Genomic DNA, 22,511 nt, shown 5'->3' on the forward strand with positions numbered 1-22,511 from the left:
ACCGGACGTCATACGGAGGCCGCCATTACAGATGCGCAGAACAGATGCGCAAGACACGTCAGCTATAATAAGAGCGAGAGTTGTTTTCTTCCTATTAGTTTCAATTCACAGTTTAATTAGCAGTTTCAATCAGCAAATAACAAAATGCGTATTACAGGTAAAATTTTATTTCACAACACTTTGCCTTGTTCCTTTGGTCTCTGCTGTTCATCCTAAAACACAAAGGCGCTCTTTAAGCAATGCGACAGTGAGCGCCCGGCGCGCTGCGGTTGCGCGACCGCACCAAATTAAGCTCCCTGCGCAGTGCGCACTGAGGTCCACTTAAATTTTAGAAAGTACATCAGGACTTTAAAAATATCTTCTAAATTTCAGCGACGGCTCTGTCACAATAATGCTACCAGCGCGGTGCAGTTGGGCGGTCGGCGGCGTGCTACGGTTGAGAGTTCTCTCTTGCGCTCTCTCTCTCGCTCTCTCTCGCTCTCGCACACACGCGCACACACGCACACACGCAAACCGGATATCATACGGAGGCCGCCATTACAGATGCGCAGAATGGATACCCAAGACACGTCAGCTATATAAAGAGTGAGAGTTCAGTTCTCTACCTAAATCCGTATTACAGGTAATATTTTATTTCACAACACTTTGCCTTGTTCCTTTCGTCTCTGCTGTTCACTTCAAACACGCTCCATGCGACCGCAATGCTCTCGTATCAGACGCTTGCTCGATCACCTGCTCGTTTGCTGTCCCGTGCGCGCACGGAGCGCGGTGGTGCGTTTACGGGCAGTCGGAGAAATCAACGCCAACAAAAAAAATTACATCCAGCCTAGTTAAGACCATACCAAAGACTATAAAAATGGGACCCATTGCCTCCCTGCGTGTGTGACGATCATTGGGACTTAAAAAAAAAAAAATAATAATTAAAAATTTTTTTTTTAAAAATTCACAAAAATTGGGTGCGTATTATACAAGGGTACAAGCTTTTTTCCAGCATCAGCATGCCATTTTTAGGGGTGCGTACTATACATGGGGGCGCACTATACACGGGAAAAAAACGGTAACATCTCTACAGAGCCTTCTCACCCAGGTCAGTCCGTTCGAACTACTCCCCTCCGGACAGCGTTACAGAGCGCTGTACGCAAAAACCAGCAGACACAGACACAGCTTCTTCCCCCGGGCTGTCGCTCTGATGAACTCACACCTCTCAGAGACATCACTAGGCAATAACATCGTGCTCCTGGCACTTAAATGTTATTAGTAACTTGAATGTTGTTAGTCACTTAAATGTTACACAGAGGCTGAGATCAACCGGAGTCAAATTCCTTGTTTGGCATGCACAAACTTGGCCAATAAAGCTGATTCTGAATATCTTTAGATGAACCAGTCAAAGTTTCATGTGCATAAAATATAAAGCTCTTTGGAGAGTTCTCTAATAATTTTCAAATTGAAAATTTTTAATTTTTGGTAAGTGGGAAGTTCTGGAGTAGTTGGGCAAAAGATGAACAGTTGAAAGTTGAAACGGGTTGAATTGGTTGGAAAATGTATAAATTAGAAGGGAATTTTTGGAATGAAAAATACGCAAGCGCTCATCACATGAATATTTGGAATACGTCAAAACTGGAATGAAATGAATCGGATGAATTATGTGGAGCACATCAAAAAAGTGCGAGGAATTAAATAGAATAACTAGAATTTGCAATTTCTGGAGAAATTTAGTATGAAGGCAAATAAGCTCTCTCTCTCTCTCTCTCGTGTAACGTCAGAGCTCCAACTTGGTGTCGTGGAGCCACGCCAGCATCTCTGGTCCCAGGTCGAAGAGGCCGGCCTGCGAGGGTGGTCTATATAGGGGGCAGGTGTTGATGATGTGGTCGGCTGTCTGCACTCGCATGCCGCACTGTCCGCCAGTCCCCACTGCCGCATAGACGTGTTGAAGCGCCCAACACCAGTTCTTAAGCGGTTCAGTGTGGTCCACTGCTGGCAAGGTAGTTCGTCTCCTCCTATGGCGCCGTCTCCTGGTTCCCAGACATAACGGTGCATGAGGGAGGGGCCAGCTGCCTCCCACTCCTGCTTCCAAGCTGCTGCCAGCCAGGCATCTCTGGAGATGTCTTCAGGGATGGATTTGAGCATCTCTTGTGCTGCCGTGTTGTAGGGGTGGCGTGCCTTGAGTCTGCTTGGTGGAGCTGGAGTTGTTGTAGTGTTGTGCAGGATGTGCCAGTTGTATATTTTTGCCTTCCTGGCGAGAACGAGGGTGGCAGCCTCTCGCCGAAGGTTGGCCGGCGCTATTCCCGCAAGGACAGGCAGGAGGGACACATGGGTGGGTTTCAGGCATCCTGTTATAGTTCGGAGGGCATTGTTAATTGCCACATCCACCTTTTTGGCATGGGGACTTCTGTTCCAAACTGGAGCGCAGTACTCTGCTGCAGAGAAGACCAGTGCTTGGGTTGATATCCGCAAGATCTCAGCAGAGACTCCCCACGTTGTTCCAGCAAGGCGGCGGATCAATGCAACCCTGAATGTCACCTTTGCCTTCAGATCTTTGAGGTGTTGTTTGAAAGATAGGGTCCGATCCAGACGCACGCCGAGGTACTTCGGCGCTTGTTGAACCTCCAGGCGTTTGCCCTCAATGCTCACTGCCCGTTCTCTCCTTGCTTCCCTGGTGCTGAGATGGTATGATGCACCAACAGTCTTTCCAACGCTGAGCTGGAGACGCCACTTTTGAAGGTATGCTGCCATGGTGCGCATGTCTTCATTCAGGCCGTCTTCCGTCGCCTTCCACGTTGGTCGACTCAGGCTGATGGCAAGGTCTTCTGCATAGCCATACTTTCTGGATGCTGTGTCCGGTAGGTCGTATATATAGATGTTAAATAGTGTTGGTGAGAGAACTGACCCTTGCGGTACCCCGCTCCTCAGTCTAGGGAGCCTACTGCTGGTTTGGAGAGTAAAGCTGCGGTTGGAAATGGTGAAAGTAGAAGGGAAAAACAAAATTTGCGGCACTTCCAGCTCGTTTGGGGGCACTAACTGGTTCGATTGAGGTCACCTCCGTTTTTTTCTGGACATTTCCAGATTTCTTGAGGTCACTTCAGGTTCAAATTTGGTCACTTCAGGTTTATTTGGGCCACTTCCGGTTTGTTTAGGGGCACTTCTGTTTCATGTGAAGTCACTTCCAGTGTATTTGGGACACTTCCGTTTTTTTGTAGCCACTTCCGTTTTTATCTAGGCCACTTCCGGTTTATTTGTGGCACTTCCGGTTCAATTTAGGTCACTTCCTATTTGTATGGGGCACTTCTGGTTTGATTTGGGGCACTTTCGGTTCACTTCCTGTTAAAATTGGGACACTTCCGGTTTTCTTCCTCTTCATGTTGGGGCACTTTCTGTTCATCATAGCTTGTCACGCCAAACCAACAACCATTGTAGGGTGTCCTGGTTCACATTCAGCAAGTCAGCATTGTTCAGGCTGCATGATAAGGTGCACGCTCGGAGGATATAATCGATGGTCTGGGTGCCCTCTCCACACTGACCCGTCTCCAGACCTCATCTGACCATATTATCGCCTGTCCTACATACTCCTGATCTTGCCCTATTACGTAAGAGCACACCAGCTGCGTCTAGAGCAGTGCTTCTCAATTATTTCCTATGACGCCCTCCCTAGGAAGAAGAAAACATTTTGCGCCCCCCCCCCCATGTTATTAACATTAAAGGAAAAACAAAAAATAAATAAAAAAGAAAGATCAACTTACAATAAAGAATAACTTTATTAATAACAGTGTTTTTTAGCCTGTAACAGAACAGATTCAAAGTGCGGCTGTAGAGCAAATACTCTTCCAGTGATACCGCCACCCCCGCCTACTGCAGTGGATGTGTAATTACCCTTTAATCTAATACAGCCAAAAGAAAAACATGTTCCCGCGCCCCCCTAGGTATCGCACTACGCCCCCCCAGGGGGACCCGCCCCACTATTTGAGAAGCACTGGTCTAGGGAGATGTGCCCCATCAGCAATTTCTTCGGTGGGGTCTTGAACAGCACTGTTGGGGGTATTCCTTTGTTCAGATTCCTTCTATTGGTCCACTCAATACTTTTGTCCTGATATATGGGGTGGAAGTTCCTCCTCAGTGCCAAAACTCTTTCTAGATTTCAGTCTAGGGTCAAGTTAGGAACGTTCTCGTCGTGACCCTGTTAATCCGTAAGGAGACCAATCCTAACATTACATGCCAAAACAGTCCAACCAATTGCGATCTTGTGGGTGGTAAAAGGATAAACCCTTGGCCCTCTGATAACATGAATATAATTAGTTTAAATATTGAAGAGTTTAGCAATAACAAAGCAAAGATCCTTTCAGATCTTCAACCAGATGTTTTGTGTCTGCAAGAGACACATAGGGTGAACACCCATCGCTAACCAAACATATGGAAGTGCCATATTTGTGAACAACCAGCCCTCTGTACCAGCAATGCACTTGGCTAACATTACATGCCAATACAGTCCAACCAATTGCGATCTTGTGGGTGGGAAAAGGATAAACCTTTGGCCCTCTGATAACATGAATATAATTAGTTTAAATATTGAAGAGTTTAGCAATAACAAAGCAAAGATCCTTTCAGATCTTCAACCAGATGTTTTGTGCCTGCAAGAGATACATAGGGTGAACACCCATCGCAAACCAAACATATGGAAGTGCCATATTTGTTGGGGACAAATCATCAGTTTTGAGCAGGGCTGTGGACTCGGGGACTCTGACTCGGTCGGACTCGGTCATTTTTGCTGGACTCGGTGCTGATTTTGACAAGAGTCCACCGCGTCCGACAATAAAAAAAATACGTTCAATTTTATTTTCATCATGCTGCTGAGAATGCGCGTAGGAATACTGTCCACAGCCCTGCTTACGATCAATGCGGCCACGTTGAGTTGCACTTAGGCTAATGTTTACATTATGTACCAATGTCAAGGCCGATTATGTCACCCATCTTATATCATTGATGTGTTTCGATAGTTGTTGGGTCGTCACTAATTATTTGTGTTTAGATAAATGTCTGAGCTATAATGGTGTAATTAATAGGGGTGTAAATCGCGGGTTTTGTCACGATACGATATAATATCGATACAAAGAACTACGATACGATATTTGCCAATATCTTAAAGCCTGCTGCGATTCATTCCCGATATATCGCGATATAGTGCTCTACGATCGATTTTTTTTTTTTTAATAAAAATATAGAACAATAACCTGATTTATAACAATTCATACGCAAAATCAACAAGGTACTGCAAACTCTTTATTTAGGAAATTACAAGAGTATTGTAGTATACAAAGTGCTTATTTTAACACTGAACTTTGATGTCGTGATTTTTCTTTAAATGTGCGGCGAGATTTGTGGTCCCTGAATATTTGATCACCACATGGCAGGATTTACAAACTGCACGTGTCTTGTCCGTTGAGCCATCTTTTCTTTGGAATCCAAAGTGCTTCCAAACGAATGACTTGAAGTCTAAAGGGGAGCAAATTTCCTCGTCTTTTTGGACACTAGCCATAGCACCAGCCCAGGAGCCGCGTACTAGTTGTCGACTCCCCTTTCACGTGCAGCAACGCTGCGCACTGCTCCCTGCTCCCGGAAAGAGGAAACAAGCAACAATGAACTGGATTTTAAAATAAAGTCGCATCTAATGTCCGAGGTCAAACACGGCGATATAAATCGATGTTTACCTTTAGCATCGATGCCAATAAATCGTAGAGCATTATATCGATTAATCGATGTGTATCGATGTATCGTTACACCCCTATTTGTTACAGCTGATCGTTATCCGTCCGGCCTCAAGGCAGCGACTCGGACACTAACAGCAATGCCAATCAGCCAAGTCAGCGTAGAGCGCCTGTTTTCCGGGCTCAAGTTTATTATGTCTGATCAGCGCGGCGCGATGAAGGCTGACTTGGTTGAGGCGATTTTGTTCCTAAGAACGTTGAATTGAAACTTGAAAGTAACTATTGTATTCGTTTATATGTTTAATAAAGACAAAGCCATCACAAAACTGTTGTAATTATTTAGATTTTGATCTAAATAAGCCTTGAATAAAGACTAAGCAGTCACATGAATTAACAGAAAAAATGGACTCGGTGCAAAAATCCGACCGAGTCCACAGCCCTGGTTTTGAGCACAGCAAGAATTGAAGCTGGCCCCATTGAAATAATCAAATTAGAGACAAAACACCTGACCATCATCTCTGTTTATAAACCCCCAAATGAATCATTTGAGTAGCTTCCCACCTGAGACCTCCAAGGGAAAATATGAGCAAAAAACAAACTATGAGAATAAACCCCCTCAAAGAATAGCAGCAGTAAATCCAAAACAAATTGCTCACCAATTAATTATGAACGGCCATCCAAATAATGAAAAACTTCCTGTTCATTTTAGGTCACTTCCTGTTTGTGATGGGGCACTTCCCGTCTACTTCGTGTTCATTTTGGGTCACTCCAAGATGGCCGCCACATTTCGCCTTCACACTAATAAAGTTAATGGTGTAGAATAACATACAATAACTTCGCCTTCACACTTTGTGAATGCTACTTCAGTCAATCAGCAAGCACTGTTAGTATCATATAAAGCAGCGTACCAAATTGCTCAGTGCAAAATAACAACAACACACCATTGCAGAAGAGCTGATACTACCTGCAGCTGTGGATATGGCCTCTGTCATGATGCCTCATTTTGATTAAAAAAACAGCACAAATTGTTTTATTCATTTTTGTTTTGAAGGTTTTAATGTTTTATATATTGTGCTCCTGAATTAATGTTGCTGATTACTTTGAATTGAATATTAATTATTGCTATTATTTAATTTAATATTATGTATGTTTATTATTATTTTATTGTATTTTTTTCAGCATAAAATGGCAGTTGGTCAAGAATGTTTATAGTTTGAATAATTATAATTTATTTTTTAATTTCTGGAAAAGTGATGCACTTTCAATCTATTCTGTTACAGACTAAGAAACAATGTTATTAATAAAGTTATTCTTTATTGTAGGTTGATCTTTCTTTTTTATTTATTTTTTGTTTTCTTTAATGTTAAAAACATGGGGAGGCGCGAAATGTTGTCTTCTCCCGAGGGGGGGCATCACAGAAAATGATTGAGAAGCACTGGTGTAGAATAACATTCGCCTTTGTATTCACACTAATCAAGTGAATGGTGTAAAAAAACATAAGCGTTCACACTACTACTACAAATAATAAAGTACAATGTTGGTGGAGATACATACCGTCTTTTTCCGTGTATAGTGCGCCCCCATGTATAATACGCACCCTAAAAATGGCATGCTGATGCTGGAAAAAAGCCTGTACCCATGTATAATACGCACCCAATTTTTATGAATTTTTTTTTTATGAATTTTTTTATTTTTTTTTTAAAGTCCCAATGATCGTCACACACGCAGGGAGGCAATGGGTCCCATTTTTATAGTCTTTGGTATGGTCTTAACTAGGCTGCATGTAATTTTTTTTGTTGGCGTTGATTTCTCCGACTGCCCATAAACGCACCACCGCGCTCCGTGCGCGCACGGGAAAGAGGCGTGCGGACGTGAAAAAGGCGGCTCTGTATGGGAGAGACGTTGAAGAGGAATAAAAACACCCTTGGAAACCAAAACTTGGTGATTTCAAGTTTCATTTCGAGGGACATTTGTCACGTCTCGTCCCCAGTTTTGCTATGTGTCTAGGTTGCCATAGTTTCTGTTCGCGTCGCCCCTCTCTTCCTGTGTCACCTCAATCGATGTAACGTGTTTTGTATTTAAGTCCTGTCTGCCCCTCGCTCACCGTCGGATCATTGCATGTGTTACTGTCATGATGTCTGTTTGCTTTCTGTTCCTGTCTTTGGTAATGTCACCCTGTCTTTTTGTTCCACGACAAAGTCAGTCCTGTTGTTGGTTTTGTTTTCTAAAAAAAAAAAAAAAAAAAAAATTAAAAAAAAAAATTTACATTTTTTTTTTGTACCCATGTATAATGCGCACCCCAGATTTTAGGACAATAAATTCGTTAAATTTTGTGCACTATACACGGAAAAAAACGGTACTCAACGTGTTACGTACTCCTCTGTCCTCTGATTGGTTTACCGCCTCGATCTACGTAAAACGTATTGTCCTCTGATTGATTCATCGGGTCTACATATTACGCCTTTATATTACGTCTCAGTGTGGCGGAAGCCACACAAAACAACTTTGTCTATGCCATTTTAGAGGGTCCTAATGCAATTTGTCTTGCACAAATTTTTGCAAGTTTTATCAATGGCGGTGGAGATACGTACTCAACGTGCTACATACAGTCCTCTGATTTGTTTACTGCCCCGATCTACGTAAAACAATGTCCTTTGATTGGTTCTTCGGGTCTACGTGTTACTCAAAGCCTCTCAAAACAACTTTACAGATTTGCACAAACGATAGTATTGATTCATCAATGGGGGCGGAGATACGTACTATACGTGCTAGTACAGTCCTCATTGGTTTTTTGCCCCGATTTATGTAAAACGTAATGCTCGCTGATTGGTTTATCGAGTCTTCATATAACACGGAAGCCACACAAAACTGTACAGATTTTGGAATTTGGTCCACACAAAACGCACACCTTATTAAAAGGCGCACCTTAGTTTTTTGGGGAGAAAATTAAAGGCTTCTAGGTGCGCCTTATGTTGCGGAAAATACGGTATAATACTAAATACTAAAATATAATACTAAAAATACTAAAAATACTAATAAAGTTAATGGTGTAGAAAATGGGTGTTGAACTCCAGTCCTCGGGGCCGCATTCCTACATGTTTTCCAAGTTTCCCTCGTTAAACACATCTGATTCAAATGATCAGTTCATCCTCACGTTCTGCAGGAGCCTGATAATTGAATCAGGTGTGTTTAATGAAGGAAACTTGGAAAACATGTAGGAATGCGGCCCCCAAGGACTGGAGTTTGACACCCGTGGTTTAGAATAACAGACTTCGCCTTCACACTAAATACCGTTTTTTCCCATGTATAATGCGCAAAATTTAACTTATTTATTGTCCTAAAATCTGGGGTGCGCATTATACATGGGTACAATTTTTTGTTTTTTTTGTAAGAAAATCATGGTGCAACAATCTTTGAAGAAGATTTTGGCACGGATGGAGTGTGGAAAGGAGCAGGGCGACCAAGTGCAGCTTGGACTAGGGTTCATTGGAGGAACTCAAAACACAGACTTGGTAAACTAACATAACTTTCTAACAAAACCAACAACAGGACTGACCGACAAAGACGTGGAACAAGAAGACAGGGTGACATTACCAAAGACAGGAACAGAAACCTGTGTTAATGTCAAATATTGTTTGATTTTTAATCTCCATCGCGGACTGGACGTCATACGGAGGCAGTATCACTGCGCATGCGCACTATGGATCCGATGCGAATAGTCCTCTTCTCTTCTTGACTGACCATGAATGTGATAGTTTAATACAATCAGCAAATAACAAAATGCGTATTACAGGTAATATTTTATTTCACAACACTTTGCCTTGTTCCTTTCGTCTCTGCTATTCACTTCAAACACGCTCCATACGAACGCAATGCTCTCGTATCAGACGCTTGCTCAATCACCTGCTCGTTTGCTGTCACAATGTACCCTACACAAATCTGAAACATTTGTTGCAGCTCCGAGTCACGACGAGGGGCAAGTTTTGGTTTCCAAGGGTGTTTTTATTCCTCTTCAACTTCTCTCCCATACAGAGCCGCCTTTTTCACATGTCCGCGCTTTTCATTTGAACCGAACTGATCGCGGTGGTGCCTTTAAGGGCAGTCAGAGAAATCAACGCCAACAAAAAAAAAATACATCGAGCCTAGTTAAGACCATACCAAAGACTATAAAAATGGGACCCATTGCCTCCCTGCTTGGCACCCAGCATTAAGGGTTGGAATTGGGGGGTTAGATCACCAAATGATTCCCGAGCGCGGCGCCGCTGCTGCTCACTGCTCCCCTCTCCCCCAGGGGATGGATCAAAATCACACGGGGATGGGTCAAATGCAGAGGACAAATTTCACCACACCCAGCGTGTGTGACGATCATTGGGACTTAAAAAAAGAGAAAAAAAAATTGGGTCCGTATTATACATGGGTACAGGCTTTTTACCAGCATCGACATGCCATTTTTAGGGTGCGTATTATACATGGGGGCGCATTATACATGGAAAAAAACGATATATTACAGTAGAGTATTTTTAATCAATTTAGGTCCCAAAGGATCAACTAAAGAAGCAAGATACCAAAAAGATGGAGTAGCTAACCAAGTTATTGTCTCGTCAAAACTATGACTGAGGACCAGAACCTATGCAATACCTGAGGTCTACTCATTTTACTGACCTGTATCACAAACTGATGAACTTCCTGAAGTTTGCTCTGTGAGGAAAACTGGTTGGTGAAGGATGACCCATCTGGGAGGCGAAACTGAAGCCTTGTGGTGGTACTAATGATGCACAAACGCAACATTAATTATTAGGGGTGTAACGATTCATCGATACACATCGATTAATCGATATAATGCTCTACGATTTATTGGCATCGATGCTAAAGGTAAACATCGATTTATATCGCCGTGTTTGACCTCGGACATTAGACGCGACTTTATTTTGAAATCCAGTTCATTGTTGCTTGCTTCCTCTTTCCGGGAGCAGTGCGCCCGGCGTTGTTGTGTTGAGAGCAGAGCACGCACGTGAAAGGGGAGTCGACAACTAGTACGCGGCTCCTGGGCTGGTGCTATGGCTAGTGTCCAAAAAGACGAGGAAATTTGCTCCCCTTTAGGCTTCAAGTCATTCGTTTGGAAGCACTTTGGATTCCAAAGAAAAGATGGCTCAACGAACAAGACACATGCAGTTTGTAAATCCTGCCATGCGGTGATCAAATATTCAGGGACCACAAATCTCGCCGCACATTTAAAGAAAAAACACGACATCAAAGTTCAGTGTTAAAGTAAGCAATTTGTATACTACAATACTCTTGTAATTTCCTAAATAAAGAGTTTGCAGTACCTTGTTGATTTTGCGTATGAATTGTTATAAATCAGGATATTGTTCTATATTTTTTATTAAAAAAAAAAAAAAATCGATTGTGGAGCACTATATCGCGATATATCGTGAATGAATCGCAGCAGGCTTTAAGATATCGGCAAATATCGTATCGTAGTTCCTTGTATCGATATTATATCGTATCGTGACAAAACCCGCAATTTACACCCCTAATAATTAATGTTCATGGCATGAATTTTCAAATTCTTTGTACATTGTACAGAGTTTTGGCATTGAATAAAAATACTATGCAGCTGTACATTTTTATTTGTACATTGTACAAGTTTTGGCCTTGAATGAAAGAAAAATTAGACGTTTTCCTTTTTGTCTTCTAAATTTTGCTGTTGCGCCTTTTGATCAGGTGCGTTTTGTAGTGCTGGAATAACACTAATCCTAAAAAATAGTCCTTAAGTGTCATTACACTCTAAATGTGAGACAATAATGGCAGATTTACCCCCTTGGCTTCACAAAAGTACCCTTTACAGCTTCAAGCTCTGTCTGTTTGGCCTGTAGGGTTATTTGCTGAGCCTTGTGCTCCAGGGTTTTGGAATGAAGGGCTGCTCTATCCACACAGTCCTGCAAAACAGAGATAAAACAACAACAAAAGAATGAACGTATTACATTATTAATGTCACAAACTTAATTCACTGCAATGAATAATAAGTTCGGAGATATCTTCAGGCTTAGACTTTTTAAGATTGATGAGAGAGGGGATTTTGAAGTCGAAGCTAGACTCAATTTTAAAATGAACTCGAAATGGTCGTCTTCTTGTTAGGTTTAGCACACGGCTTTAGGAGACTATATATATACAACCAGAATTTCATAGAAACACACAAACACACGCTGCTGTTAAAATTTTTTAGGGGGTGCCACAGATTTTTTATCCCTCTTTTTATCACTCTGTGAACTTAAAAACATTGAGTCTGATGTGTGTTGCATGTGTTTTAGTTAGGGGTGTAAAAAGCGGGTTTTGTCACGATACGATATAATATCAATACAAAGAACTACGATACGATATTTGCCGATATCTTAAAGCCTGCTGCGATTCATTCACGATATATCGCGATAGTGCTCTACGATCGATATTTCTTTTTTAATAAAAAATATGGAACAATATCCTGATTTATAACAATTCATACGCAAAATCAACAAGGTACTGCAAACTCTTTATTTAGGAAATTACAAGAGTATTGCAGTATACAAAGTGCTTATTTTAACACTGAACTTTGATGTCGTGTTTTTTCTTTAAATGTGCGGCGAGATTTGTGCTCCCTGAATATTTGATCACCGCATGGCAGGATTTACAAACTGCACGTGTCTTGTCGGTTGAGCCATCTTTTCTTTGGAATCCAAAGTGCTTCCAAACGAATAACTTGAAGCCTAAAGGGGAGCAAATTTCCTCGTCTTTTTGGACACTAGCCATAGCACCAGCCCAGGAGCCGCGTACTTGTTGTCGACTCCCCTTTCACGTGCCTGCTCTACTCACAACACAACAACGCCGGGCGCACTGCTCCCGGAAAGAGGAAGCAAGCAACAATGAACTGGATTTCAAAATAAAGTCGTGTCCAATGTCCGAGGTCAAACACGGCGATATAAATCGATGTTTACGTTTAGCATTGGTGCCAATAAATCGTAGAGCATTATATCGATTAATCGATGTGTATCGATTAGGGGTGTAACGATACATCGATACTAGGGGTGTAAATCGTGGGTTTTGTCACGATACGATATAATATCGATATAAAGATCTGCGATACGATATTTGCCGATATCTTAAAGCCTGCTGCGATTCATTCACGATATATCGCGATATAGTGCTCTACGATCGATTTTTTTTTTTTTAATAAAAAATATAGAACAATATCCTGATTTATAACAATTCATACGCAAAATCAACAAGGTACTGCAAACTCTTTATTTAGGAAATTACAAGAGTATTGTAGTATACAAATTGCTTACTTTAACACTGAAATTTGATGTCGTGTTTTTTCTTTAAATGTGCGGCGAGATTTGTGGTCCCTGAATATTTGATCCCCGCATGGCAGGATTTACAAACTGCACGTGTCTTGTCCGTTGAGCCATCTTTTCTTTGGAATCCAAAGTGCTTCCAAACGAATGACTTGAAGCCTAAAGGGGAGCAAATTTCCTCGTCTTTTTGGACACTAGCCATAGCACCAGCCCAGGAGCCGCGTACTAGTTGTCCCCTCCCCTTTCACGTGCGTGCTCTGCTCACAACACAACAACGCCGGGCGCACTGCTCCCGGAAAGAGGAAGCAAGCAACAATGAACTGGATTTCAAAATAAAGTCGCGTCTAATGTCCGAGGTCAAACACGGCGATATAAATCGATGTTTACCTTTAGCATCGATGCCAATAAATCGTAGAGCATTATATAATCGATATAATATATATAATTTGTTACTCAAAGCCTCTCAAAACAACTTTACAGATTTGCACAAACGATAGTATTGATTCATCAATGGGGGCGGAGATACGTACTATACGTGCTAGTACAGTCCTCATTGGTTTTTTGCCCCGATTTATGTAAAACGTAGTGCTCGCTGATTGGTTTATCGAGTCTTCATATAACACGGAAGCCACACAAAACTGTACAGATTTTGGAATTTGGTCCACACAAAACGCACACCTTATTAAAAGGCGCACCTTAGTTTTTTGGGGAGAAAATTAAAGGCTTCTAGGTGCGCCTTAATATATAATTATATTATATTATATAATCGATATAATGCTCTACGATTTATTGGCATCGATGCTAAAGGTAAACATCGATTTATATCGCCGTGTTTGACCTCGGACATTAGACGCGACTTTATTTTGAAATCCAGTTCATTGTTGCTTGCTTCCTTTTTCCGGGAGCAGGGAGCAGTGCGCGGCGTTACTGCACGTGAAAGGGGAGTCGACAACTAGTACGCTGCTCCTGGGCTGGTGCTATGGCTAGTGTCCAAAAAGACGAGGAAATTTGCTCCCCTTTAGGCTTCAAGTCATTCGTTTGGAAGCACTTTGGATTCCAAAGAAAAGATGGCTCAACGGACAAGACACGTGCACTTTGTAAATCCTGCCATGCGGTGATCAAATATTCAGGGAGCACAAATCTCGCCGCACATTTAAAGAAAAAACACGACATCAAAGTTCAGTGTTAAAGTAAGCAATTTGTATACTACAATACTCTTGTCATTTCCTAAATAAAGAGTTTGCAGTACCTTGTTGATTTTGCGTATGAATTGTTATAAATCAGGATATTGTTCTATATTTTTTATTAAAAAAAAAAAAAAAAAATCGATCGTAGAGCACTATATCGCGATATATCGTGAATGAATCGCAGCAGGCTTTAAGATATCGGCAAATATTGTATCGTAGTTCTTTATATCGATATTATATCGTATCGTGACAAAACCCGCGATTTACACCCCTAATCGTTACACCCCTAATAGAGTTACAATTTGACTTTTCGACCTTTTCAAGGTTGTAATAACATTACGTTTTCAGATATAGGGCCTATCTTCAGGGATATATATATATATATGTATATGAACGTATATGTATATATATATATTAGGGGTGTAACGATTCATCGATACACATCGATTAATCGATATAATGCTCTACGATTTATTGGCATCGATGCTAAACGTAAACATCGATTTATATCGCCGTGTTTGACCTCGGACATTAGACGCGACTTTATTTTGAAATCCAGTTTATTGTTGCTTGCTTCCTCTTTCCGGGAGCGCACTGCGCGTGTTGTGAGCAGAGCAGGCACGTGAAAGGGGAGTCGACAACAAGTACGCGGCTCCTGGGCTGGTGCTATGGCTAGTGTCCAAAAAGACGAGGAAATTTGCTCCCCTTTAGGCTTCAAGTCATTCGTTTGGAAGCACTTTGGATTCCAAAGAAAAGATGGCTCAACGGACAAGACACGTGCAGTTTGTAAATCCTGCCATGCGGTGATCAAATATTCAGGGAGCACAAATCTCGCCGCACATTTAAAGAAAAAACACGACATCAAAGTTCAGTGTTAAAGTAAGCAATTTGTATACTACAATACTCTTGTAATTTCCTAAATAAAGAGTTTGCAGTACCTTGTTGATTTTGCGTATGAATTGTTGTAAATCAGGATATTGTTCTATATTTTTTATTTAAAAAAAAAAATAATCGATCGTAGAGCACTATATCGCGATATATCGTGAATGAATCGCAGCAGGCTTTAAGATATCGGCAAATATCGTATCGTAGTTCTTTATATCGATATTATATCGTATCGTGACAAAACCCGCGATTTACACCCCTAATCGTTACACCCATAGTATCGATGTATTGTTACACCCCTAGTTTTAGTGCATCTTTAGACACTTAAACATAGCACTGTTTTCTTGGGGAACTCTGTGTTGCCACGGCAACAATGTTTTGCAAAGATTCACAAACTTTGTGTTTTAAAATCATGAAGGCCTACACACTTTTTCAAGTACCGTATTTTCCGGACTATAAGGCGCACCGGACTATAAGGCGCACCTTCAATGAATGGCCTATTTCAAAACTGTCCTTATATAAGGCGCACCGGACTATAAGGCGCACCATTAATACATAATGTCAGATTTTTAATCCAAATCAAATCATTCTCCATTTTATATTTTTTATTTCAACTTCAGACGCAACAAATTACTTTATAATCACAAAATAATGATCCATAGTCTTTTTCATAGTCTTCAGTGGGCAACTCATGACACAATGCTTCGGGCCAGTTTAAATTTAGGAATTTGGTCCATATATAAGGTGCACCGGACTATAAAGCGCACTGTCGGCTTTGGAGAAAATTTTAGGTTTTTAGGTGCGCTTTATAGTCCGGAAAATACGGTAAATCTTATTTCACACACACTGCGTGATGAATGCTTTCTGTATGCGTTGCATCCTCCGACAACGCAAGGAAAGTATTGTCGTCAATTTACAAGAGGAATGGTCAAAAATACATTCAACCAGAATCCAGACTCTCATTAGAAACTGTAAGAAGTGTTCAGAGGCTGTTATTTCTGCAAAAGGATCTACTAAATATTGATGACATTTTTCTGTTGGGGTGCCCAAATTTATGCACCTGCCTACTTTTGTTTGTCTGCTATACGATATATTTAACTGAAATTGCTGATCCGAACAACCAATGATTTATAAAGAAAAATCTTGAAAATAATCAGGGGTGCCCAAACCTTTGCATAAGTCGCACTGGAGTATGAGTCGCCTTATTGGGGGAAATGTATTTGACAAAATCAGACACCAGGAAAAGACATGAATCGGCAACAACAGGCTAACGGTACGGTACGCTAACGTTAGATAAACACAAACGAGGAACTGAGAACATGCCTGACGTGACATATTAAGAGTTATTTAAATAACTATAACATAAATAAGTTTATAGAACCATCCGTGTCACTGTACATAAATCCTTAAATCCATCAAAATCTTCGTCCTCTGTGTCACTGATAAAAAACTCTGCTGACTCCGGAAGTAGATGCGGCGCTTTGTCTTCTATGTTGTTGACGTCAGACTCATTGTCAGTTGCAGTTCCAATTATTCCACAGGCCTAGAGCGCACTCATGCGGTTTATTGTGAAAATAACATGGGAAAAGATATACTAGTTAGGAAGCAATGTGGTAATGATCAAGTAATAATGTGTAGATAATTTCACATACAAGTCCCTCCTGAGTTTAAGTCGGACTCCCGGCCAAACTATGACAAAAAAACTGTGACTTACAGTCCGGAAAATACGGTATACAGATTTTATTTTACACATCCATAGAGTCCAGTGCATCAGTGTTCTCTAAGATATTTTCCTTACCTCATTCTCCAACGTTGTCTTTCTCCGATGCCTGATATCCAGGTTCCAGATAAAACATCATTAATATTCTGAGGTCAAGGTAATTAAAAGCCAGTTTGCAGGTTTGCTGTTACCTTTTCATATCTGGATTTGCTTCACTGATAAAAGATACATTTGTAGGATGTGGATATTCACTCGCTGCAGTGGTCACAGCTGACTGGCGACACGCAGCTGCAATGATTAAAAGACATGGCAGATATAAGAATAAAAGGCTGGACGTGAATTAAAATTATTAATTGAAATACTAAGAAAAATCCAGACAAAAGATGTGTCATGCACTTTTCTTTCTCATTTACCTGTCCATCGTGTTCGATGACACTTGTTTCAAAGGGAGAGGGGACACATACACATGCGAACACACACGCAGACCACACGACAGACACAAACGCACTCACCTTTCCTTCCCTCTCATATCTCTCTATCGCTCTTTCACACACCTCACCTCTCATTCACTCCCCCTTCTCACCTCTCTCTCCCTATCCCTTCACTACTGTCTCTCATTCACTCACACACTAACATACACGTCAATAGTGATGAGAGTTCATTATTGCCATATTTCGTTCCACTGAAGATATGTGACCGAGCTGCTCTGAGGTGAGAGCTGTTACATGGTCTGTGGTACTCGCTGCACTCATCTCATCTCAACCAGGTTATGGATCTGATGAGGATCCAGGCTGTTTGATAACGTTTATGACTACCTTCTCAAATGTCATACACACACGCATGCCCAACATCAACAACAGATGGCTGAAGGTAGCTATAGCCCTCAACACGCGATTGACAGATTTGAAGAGCATACACAAGAATGAGAGAGATGGGGTATGTGTGTGACTGAGACTAGTGCTTTGGTTAGAAAGTGCTATGCAACAAATGAATTTTCCCCACTTTTAACAGGTGGACTGTACTGATGGCGCCGCGGATGGCCGCCACGGTGAGTCGCTCTCTATTACTTTGTCTTATTTTGTGTGTTTTCTGTGTCCTCTGCTGTCCATCCCGGATCGCTTTTACAACAGAAGTGCTGTTAAACATCGGACAGTCTTCTGGTATTTTCTCTCTGATCCACTGTTTGTCGGAGATTTTAGCTGGAGCGGCAGTGCTATACAAGCTTGCACGACGAAGACGACACGAAAAACACACTGGAGCCCTCGTAAAGGACCACTGCATTTTACCGCGGCACCATTGAGAGCGTCCTCTCCAGCTGTATTGCTGTTTGGGGTGGCGGCTGCACTGACTACAACTTGAAGGCCCTGCAGCGCATAGTGAACACGGCTGGTAAGATTGCTGGTGTTTCGCTCCCCTCCTTGAAGGACATTTACACCTCCCATCTCACCCGCAAGGCGACCACGATTGTGAGTGATGCGAGTCACCCCGCTCACTCTTTGTTCGAGCTTCTGCCCTCTGGGAAGAGGTACAGAAGCCTGCGCTCCCGCACCTCCAGACTCTCAAACAGCTTCATACTCCAGGCTGTTAGGATCCTGAACTCGCTCCCCCGTTCTGCGTAGCGTCCTGTACTTTCACTGTCTGAACTGTCTGAATGCACACTGGCTCTTATTATTTATTATTTGTTATTACTCTTATTTATTGTTTGTGCCATTTGTTTATGATGTTTTTTACTTTTGCGCTATGCTTGCTGGCTCCGTTATTTATTGTGTTATCTGTTTATTTATTATTTATTCATCACTCTTACTATTGATTGTTTGAATTTTTGCCTTCTTGTTTTTATATTGTGTCGCGTACATGTATGTCTATCGTGTTATGTGTCTCGTCACCGTGGGATAGAGAAAAACGTAATTTCGGTCTCTTTGTGTGTTGTGACATGTGGAGAGATTGACAATAAAGCTGACTTTGACTTTGACTTTGAAAGCTGAGCCAAAGAGGGTTCCGTTCTGCCCTACCGTCAATTCATCTGGCGAATGTTCGCTCCCTGGCGAACAAGATGGACGAACTGCTGCTCCTCAATTCAAGGAACACAGACTTCAGCAGATCAGCCGCTCTGTGTTTTGTTGAAACGTGGCTTAACGGACGCACCCCTCCACCATGCCGTGGAGTTAGCTTTAGGACTCTCGGACCACTGTCTAGTTCATCTGATCCCGGCCTACAGGCAGAAACTAAAACCTTCTAAGCTTGTGGTGAGGACTGTGAGGAAGTGGACAGTGGAGTCAAGGCAGGACCTCCAAGCCTACTTTGACTGCACCGATTGAGGAGTTTTTGAAGCTGCAACTTCAGACTTGCATTAACTCACTGACACTGTCACATCATACATCAGTTTTTGTAAGGATCTGTGTGTGCAGACTAACACCTGCACGTACAACAACCAGTCTCAGCTGTGTGCCATGACTGTGTTTAACACACACACAGGGCGCGGGTTTTAGATATAGAATCCACGGCCACACTTACCCCTTTAACGTTCTCATGGCGCTCTCAACTACATCCACCTAACACACTTACACACACACGCATACACACACACGCACACACACACACACACACGGCCCACTACAAGTTCACGCCCACACTTCCCCATTTAACGTTCTCATGGCAACAACAACAACACACACACACACACAAGCATACAAGCGTGCAAATTTAAAAATGAAGCGGGAGCTGTTAGGGTTGATAGATTAGTTTGGTCCTATGATTATGTTGGAATGTAACCTGTAATAATTAACCAAACTTGTCCTGTCTTCACCCCCCCCCACACACACACACGGGGCGCACTGCAAATCCACGGCCACACTTCCCTCTTTAACACAACCACACACCGTTTCATGAAACGAAAGTACCAAGACGGACGGACCTCCTTGAAAATGTTCAATTTTCATTTCTTCTGCTAGCATTGCTGCTTTCCATGCTCCTCCGTGTAGCTGATGGCCTTCACTCTCTGATGAAGGGGGAAGTTACTGCTGAAACTGTCAGGAAAAACTACTAAGGTAAGACCTTGCAACTTGTCTGAACAAAAGAATACTATGCCGTTTGTACGGGTACAGTCGGGATTGAACACCACCACCACCCACTCCACCAACATCACGACTCGGTCCACTGCTGCTTCCATGCATTTCACTGCCTACCAACTTCTAGCTAACCAGCTACTAGCCACTTCTGCCATTTTATCTGGATTATTCCCAGCTACTGTAACGTCTCATCTCCTCATAAATTATCACCGGGCTTCTATTCCACCAACTTCTCATCCAATTGTCTACACTGCTGCTGATCTTCATCATCTCAACAATAATCAACATCTTCCTGCTGCTGCTGCCTCAGGTGCCAGCAAGGCTGGGATCCTCCGCCGTCGCCGCTACATCCACCGTAGCTCCGGACTATCTTTTAACCGACATTTCCCTGATAGCTCACCCATCCCCTCTTTCTGGACTATCCCTCCCACCTCCCGTCACCCCCACCTCCCGTACTGTCAACCTCAACAATCTTTGCTCCCCCACTCCCGCTCCTTCATCCATCTCCCTCGCGCTGCTGAACTGTCGCTCCCTCTCCAACAAATCAGTAGTTATTTTTGAACTACTATTGGACAATAACTTGGATCTGCTCCTTCTCTGTGAAACATGGCAACAGCCCCTGGAATTGTTTACTCTCAACCAAGCCACTCCGTCCAACTACAGCTACATCGCCAAATCCCGCATCTCTGGGCGTGGAGGTGGTATTGCTGTCCTCCATAAGCGGTCCCTACCCATCACTGAATTGGACCTCAACCTCCCATCTATTTCATCCTTTGAATATCTCGCTTTTTCCCTCCCCAACTCTACTACTGCTGTTTTTATCTACCGCCCCCCAAAGTCACATTCGTCTGTTCTTTCTCAACTCTCTGAACTCCTCACCATCGTATCCTCAGTCTCCTATCGCCTCCTACTCATCGGTGACTTCAACATCCACATCGACCAGCCAACTGCTCCACTGACGTCTGACTTCATCTCCCTTCTGGACTGCTTTCATCTCACCCAGCACATCAACTTCCCCACCCACACCAAAGGCTACACTCTGGATATGGTATGCTCCTCCTTTCCACTCACATCCAACCCCCGTCCTCTGACCTTTCCGCTGTCAGATCATCTCTGCATCCTCTTCTCCGCCCCTCTACCCTCGCCTCATAAATCCAGAAAACGCACCATCTCCTACCGCAACATCAAGACTGTAAACCCAATCACGCTTTGCCAGCTCTTATCCTCTGCCCTTCCCTCTGACCCCACTCCTTCCTCTCCTGATGACCTTGCCACCATGCTCAACAACATCCTTTCTGACTCCCTTGATTCCCTAGCCCCCTGGAAAACTTCCTCTGTTACATTCACTAACTCTGCCCCTTGGTATACCCCGTAACTCCGCTCCATGAAACAAACTGGCCGTCAACTCGAACGCCTCTACAAAAGAACCCGCCTCATCGTCCATGCCGAAACCTTCAAACAACACATCTCCTCCTATTGTGATGCTCTTCTTGCTGCTAAATCTGCTTACCGTTTTTTTCCGTGTATAGTGCGCCCCCATGTATAATACGCACCCTAAAAATGGCATGCTGATGCTGGAAAAAGCCTGTACCCATGTATAACACGCACCCAATTTTTATGAATTTTTTTTATGAATTTTTTTTTTTTTAAGTCCCAATGATCATAGGGAGGCAATGGGTCCCATTTTTATAGTCTTTGGTATGGTCTTAACTAGGCTGGATGTAATTTTTTTTGTTGGCGTTGATTTCTCCGACTGCCCATAAACGCACCACCGCGCTCCGTGCGCGCACGGGAAAGAGGCGTGCGGACGTGAAAAAGGCGGCTCTGTATGGGAGAGACGTTGAAGAGGAATAAAAACACCCTTAGACCAAAACTTGGTGATTTCAAGTTTCATTTCGAGGGACATTTGTCACGTCTCGTCCCCAGTTTTGCTATGTGTCTAGGTTGCCATAGTTTCTGTTCGCGTCGCCCCTCTCTTCCGGTGTCACCTCAATCGATGTAACGTGTTTTGTATTTAAGTCCTGTCTGCCCCTCGCTCACCGTCGGATCATTGCATGTGTTACTGTCATGATGTCTGTTTGCTTTCTGTTCCTGTCTTTGGTAATGTCACCCTGTCTTTTTGTTCCACGACTTTGTCGGTCAGTCCTGTTGTTGGTTTTGTTTTCTAAAAAAAAAGAAAATTTTTTTTTAAATTTGTACCCATGTATAATGCGCACCCCAGATTTTAGGACAATAATTTCGTTAAATTTTGCGCACTATACACGGAAAAAAACGGTACTTCTCATCTCTCATTAATAACACCAACCGGAACCCCCGCATACTGTTCTCCACCGTCAACAAATTGCTCCAGCCACCGGCCACCAAGCCACCCTCCTCACCCGCCCTCTGTAATTCCTTCCTTGTCAACTTTAACAACAAAATCTACCAAATCGACAGTTCTCTGACCGACACCATCATTAACTCCTCCTCCCTCACCTCCCCTTCTTGACCTCCCGCCCTTCCCCTCTCTCACTGCCTTCTCCCTTGTCGACTCGTCCACCATCCTAGACATCATCACCGCATCTAAGACAACCACCTGCTCTTTCGACCCCTTCCAACGACCTTAACTAAGGCCTGCCTCCCTG

General features: G+C 42.7%; 1 protein-coding gene across 4 annotated transcripts in view; it reads right to left on the minus strand.

Annotated features, from left to right (window-relative positions):
* Positions 1–22,511, minus strand: part of ubxn4 (UBX domain protein 4) — an 85,600-nt gene that overhangs the window by 19,731 nt on the left and 43,358 nt on the right. For all 4 annotated transcript variants that reach the window (XM_061287418.1, XM_061287416.1, XM_061287417.1 and 1 more), the window contains exons 6-9: positions 17,011–17,107; positions 16,898–16,928; positions 11,514–11,635; positions 10,359–10,461 (exon numbers count right to left, since the gene is read on the minus strand). In XM_061287418.1, the coding sequence (XP_061143402.1) occupies positions 10,359–10,461; positions 11,514–11,635; positions 16,898–16,928; positions 17,011–17,107 (353 nt within the window). The remainder of the gene's footprint in view (positions 1–10,358; positions 10,462–11,513; positions 11,636–16,897; positions 16,929–17,010; positions 17,108–22,511) is intronic.

The sequence above is a fragment of the Syngnathus typhle genome, linkage group LG9, assembly GCF_033458585.1.
Source record: "Syngnathus typhle isolate RoL2023-S1 ecotype Sweden linkage group LG9, RoL_Styp_1.0, whole genome shotgun sequence".
In the NCBI taxonomy this organism is placed as follows: domain Eukaryota; kingdom Metazoa; phylum Chordata; class Actinopteri; order Syngnathiformes; family Syngnathidae; genus Syngnathus; species Syngnathus typhle.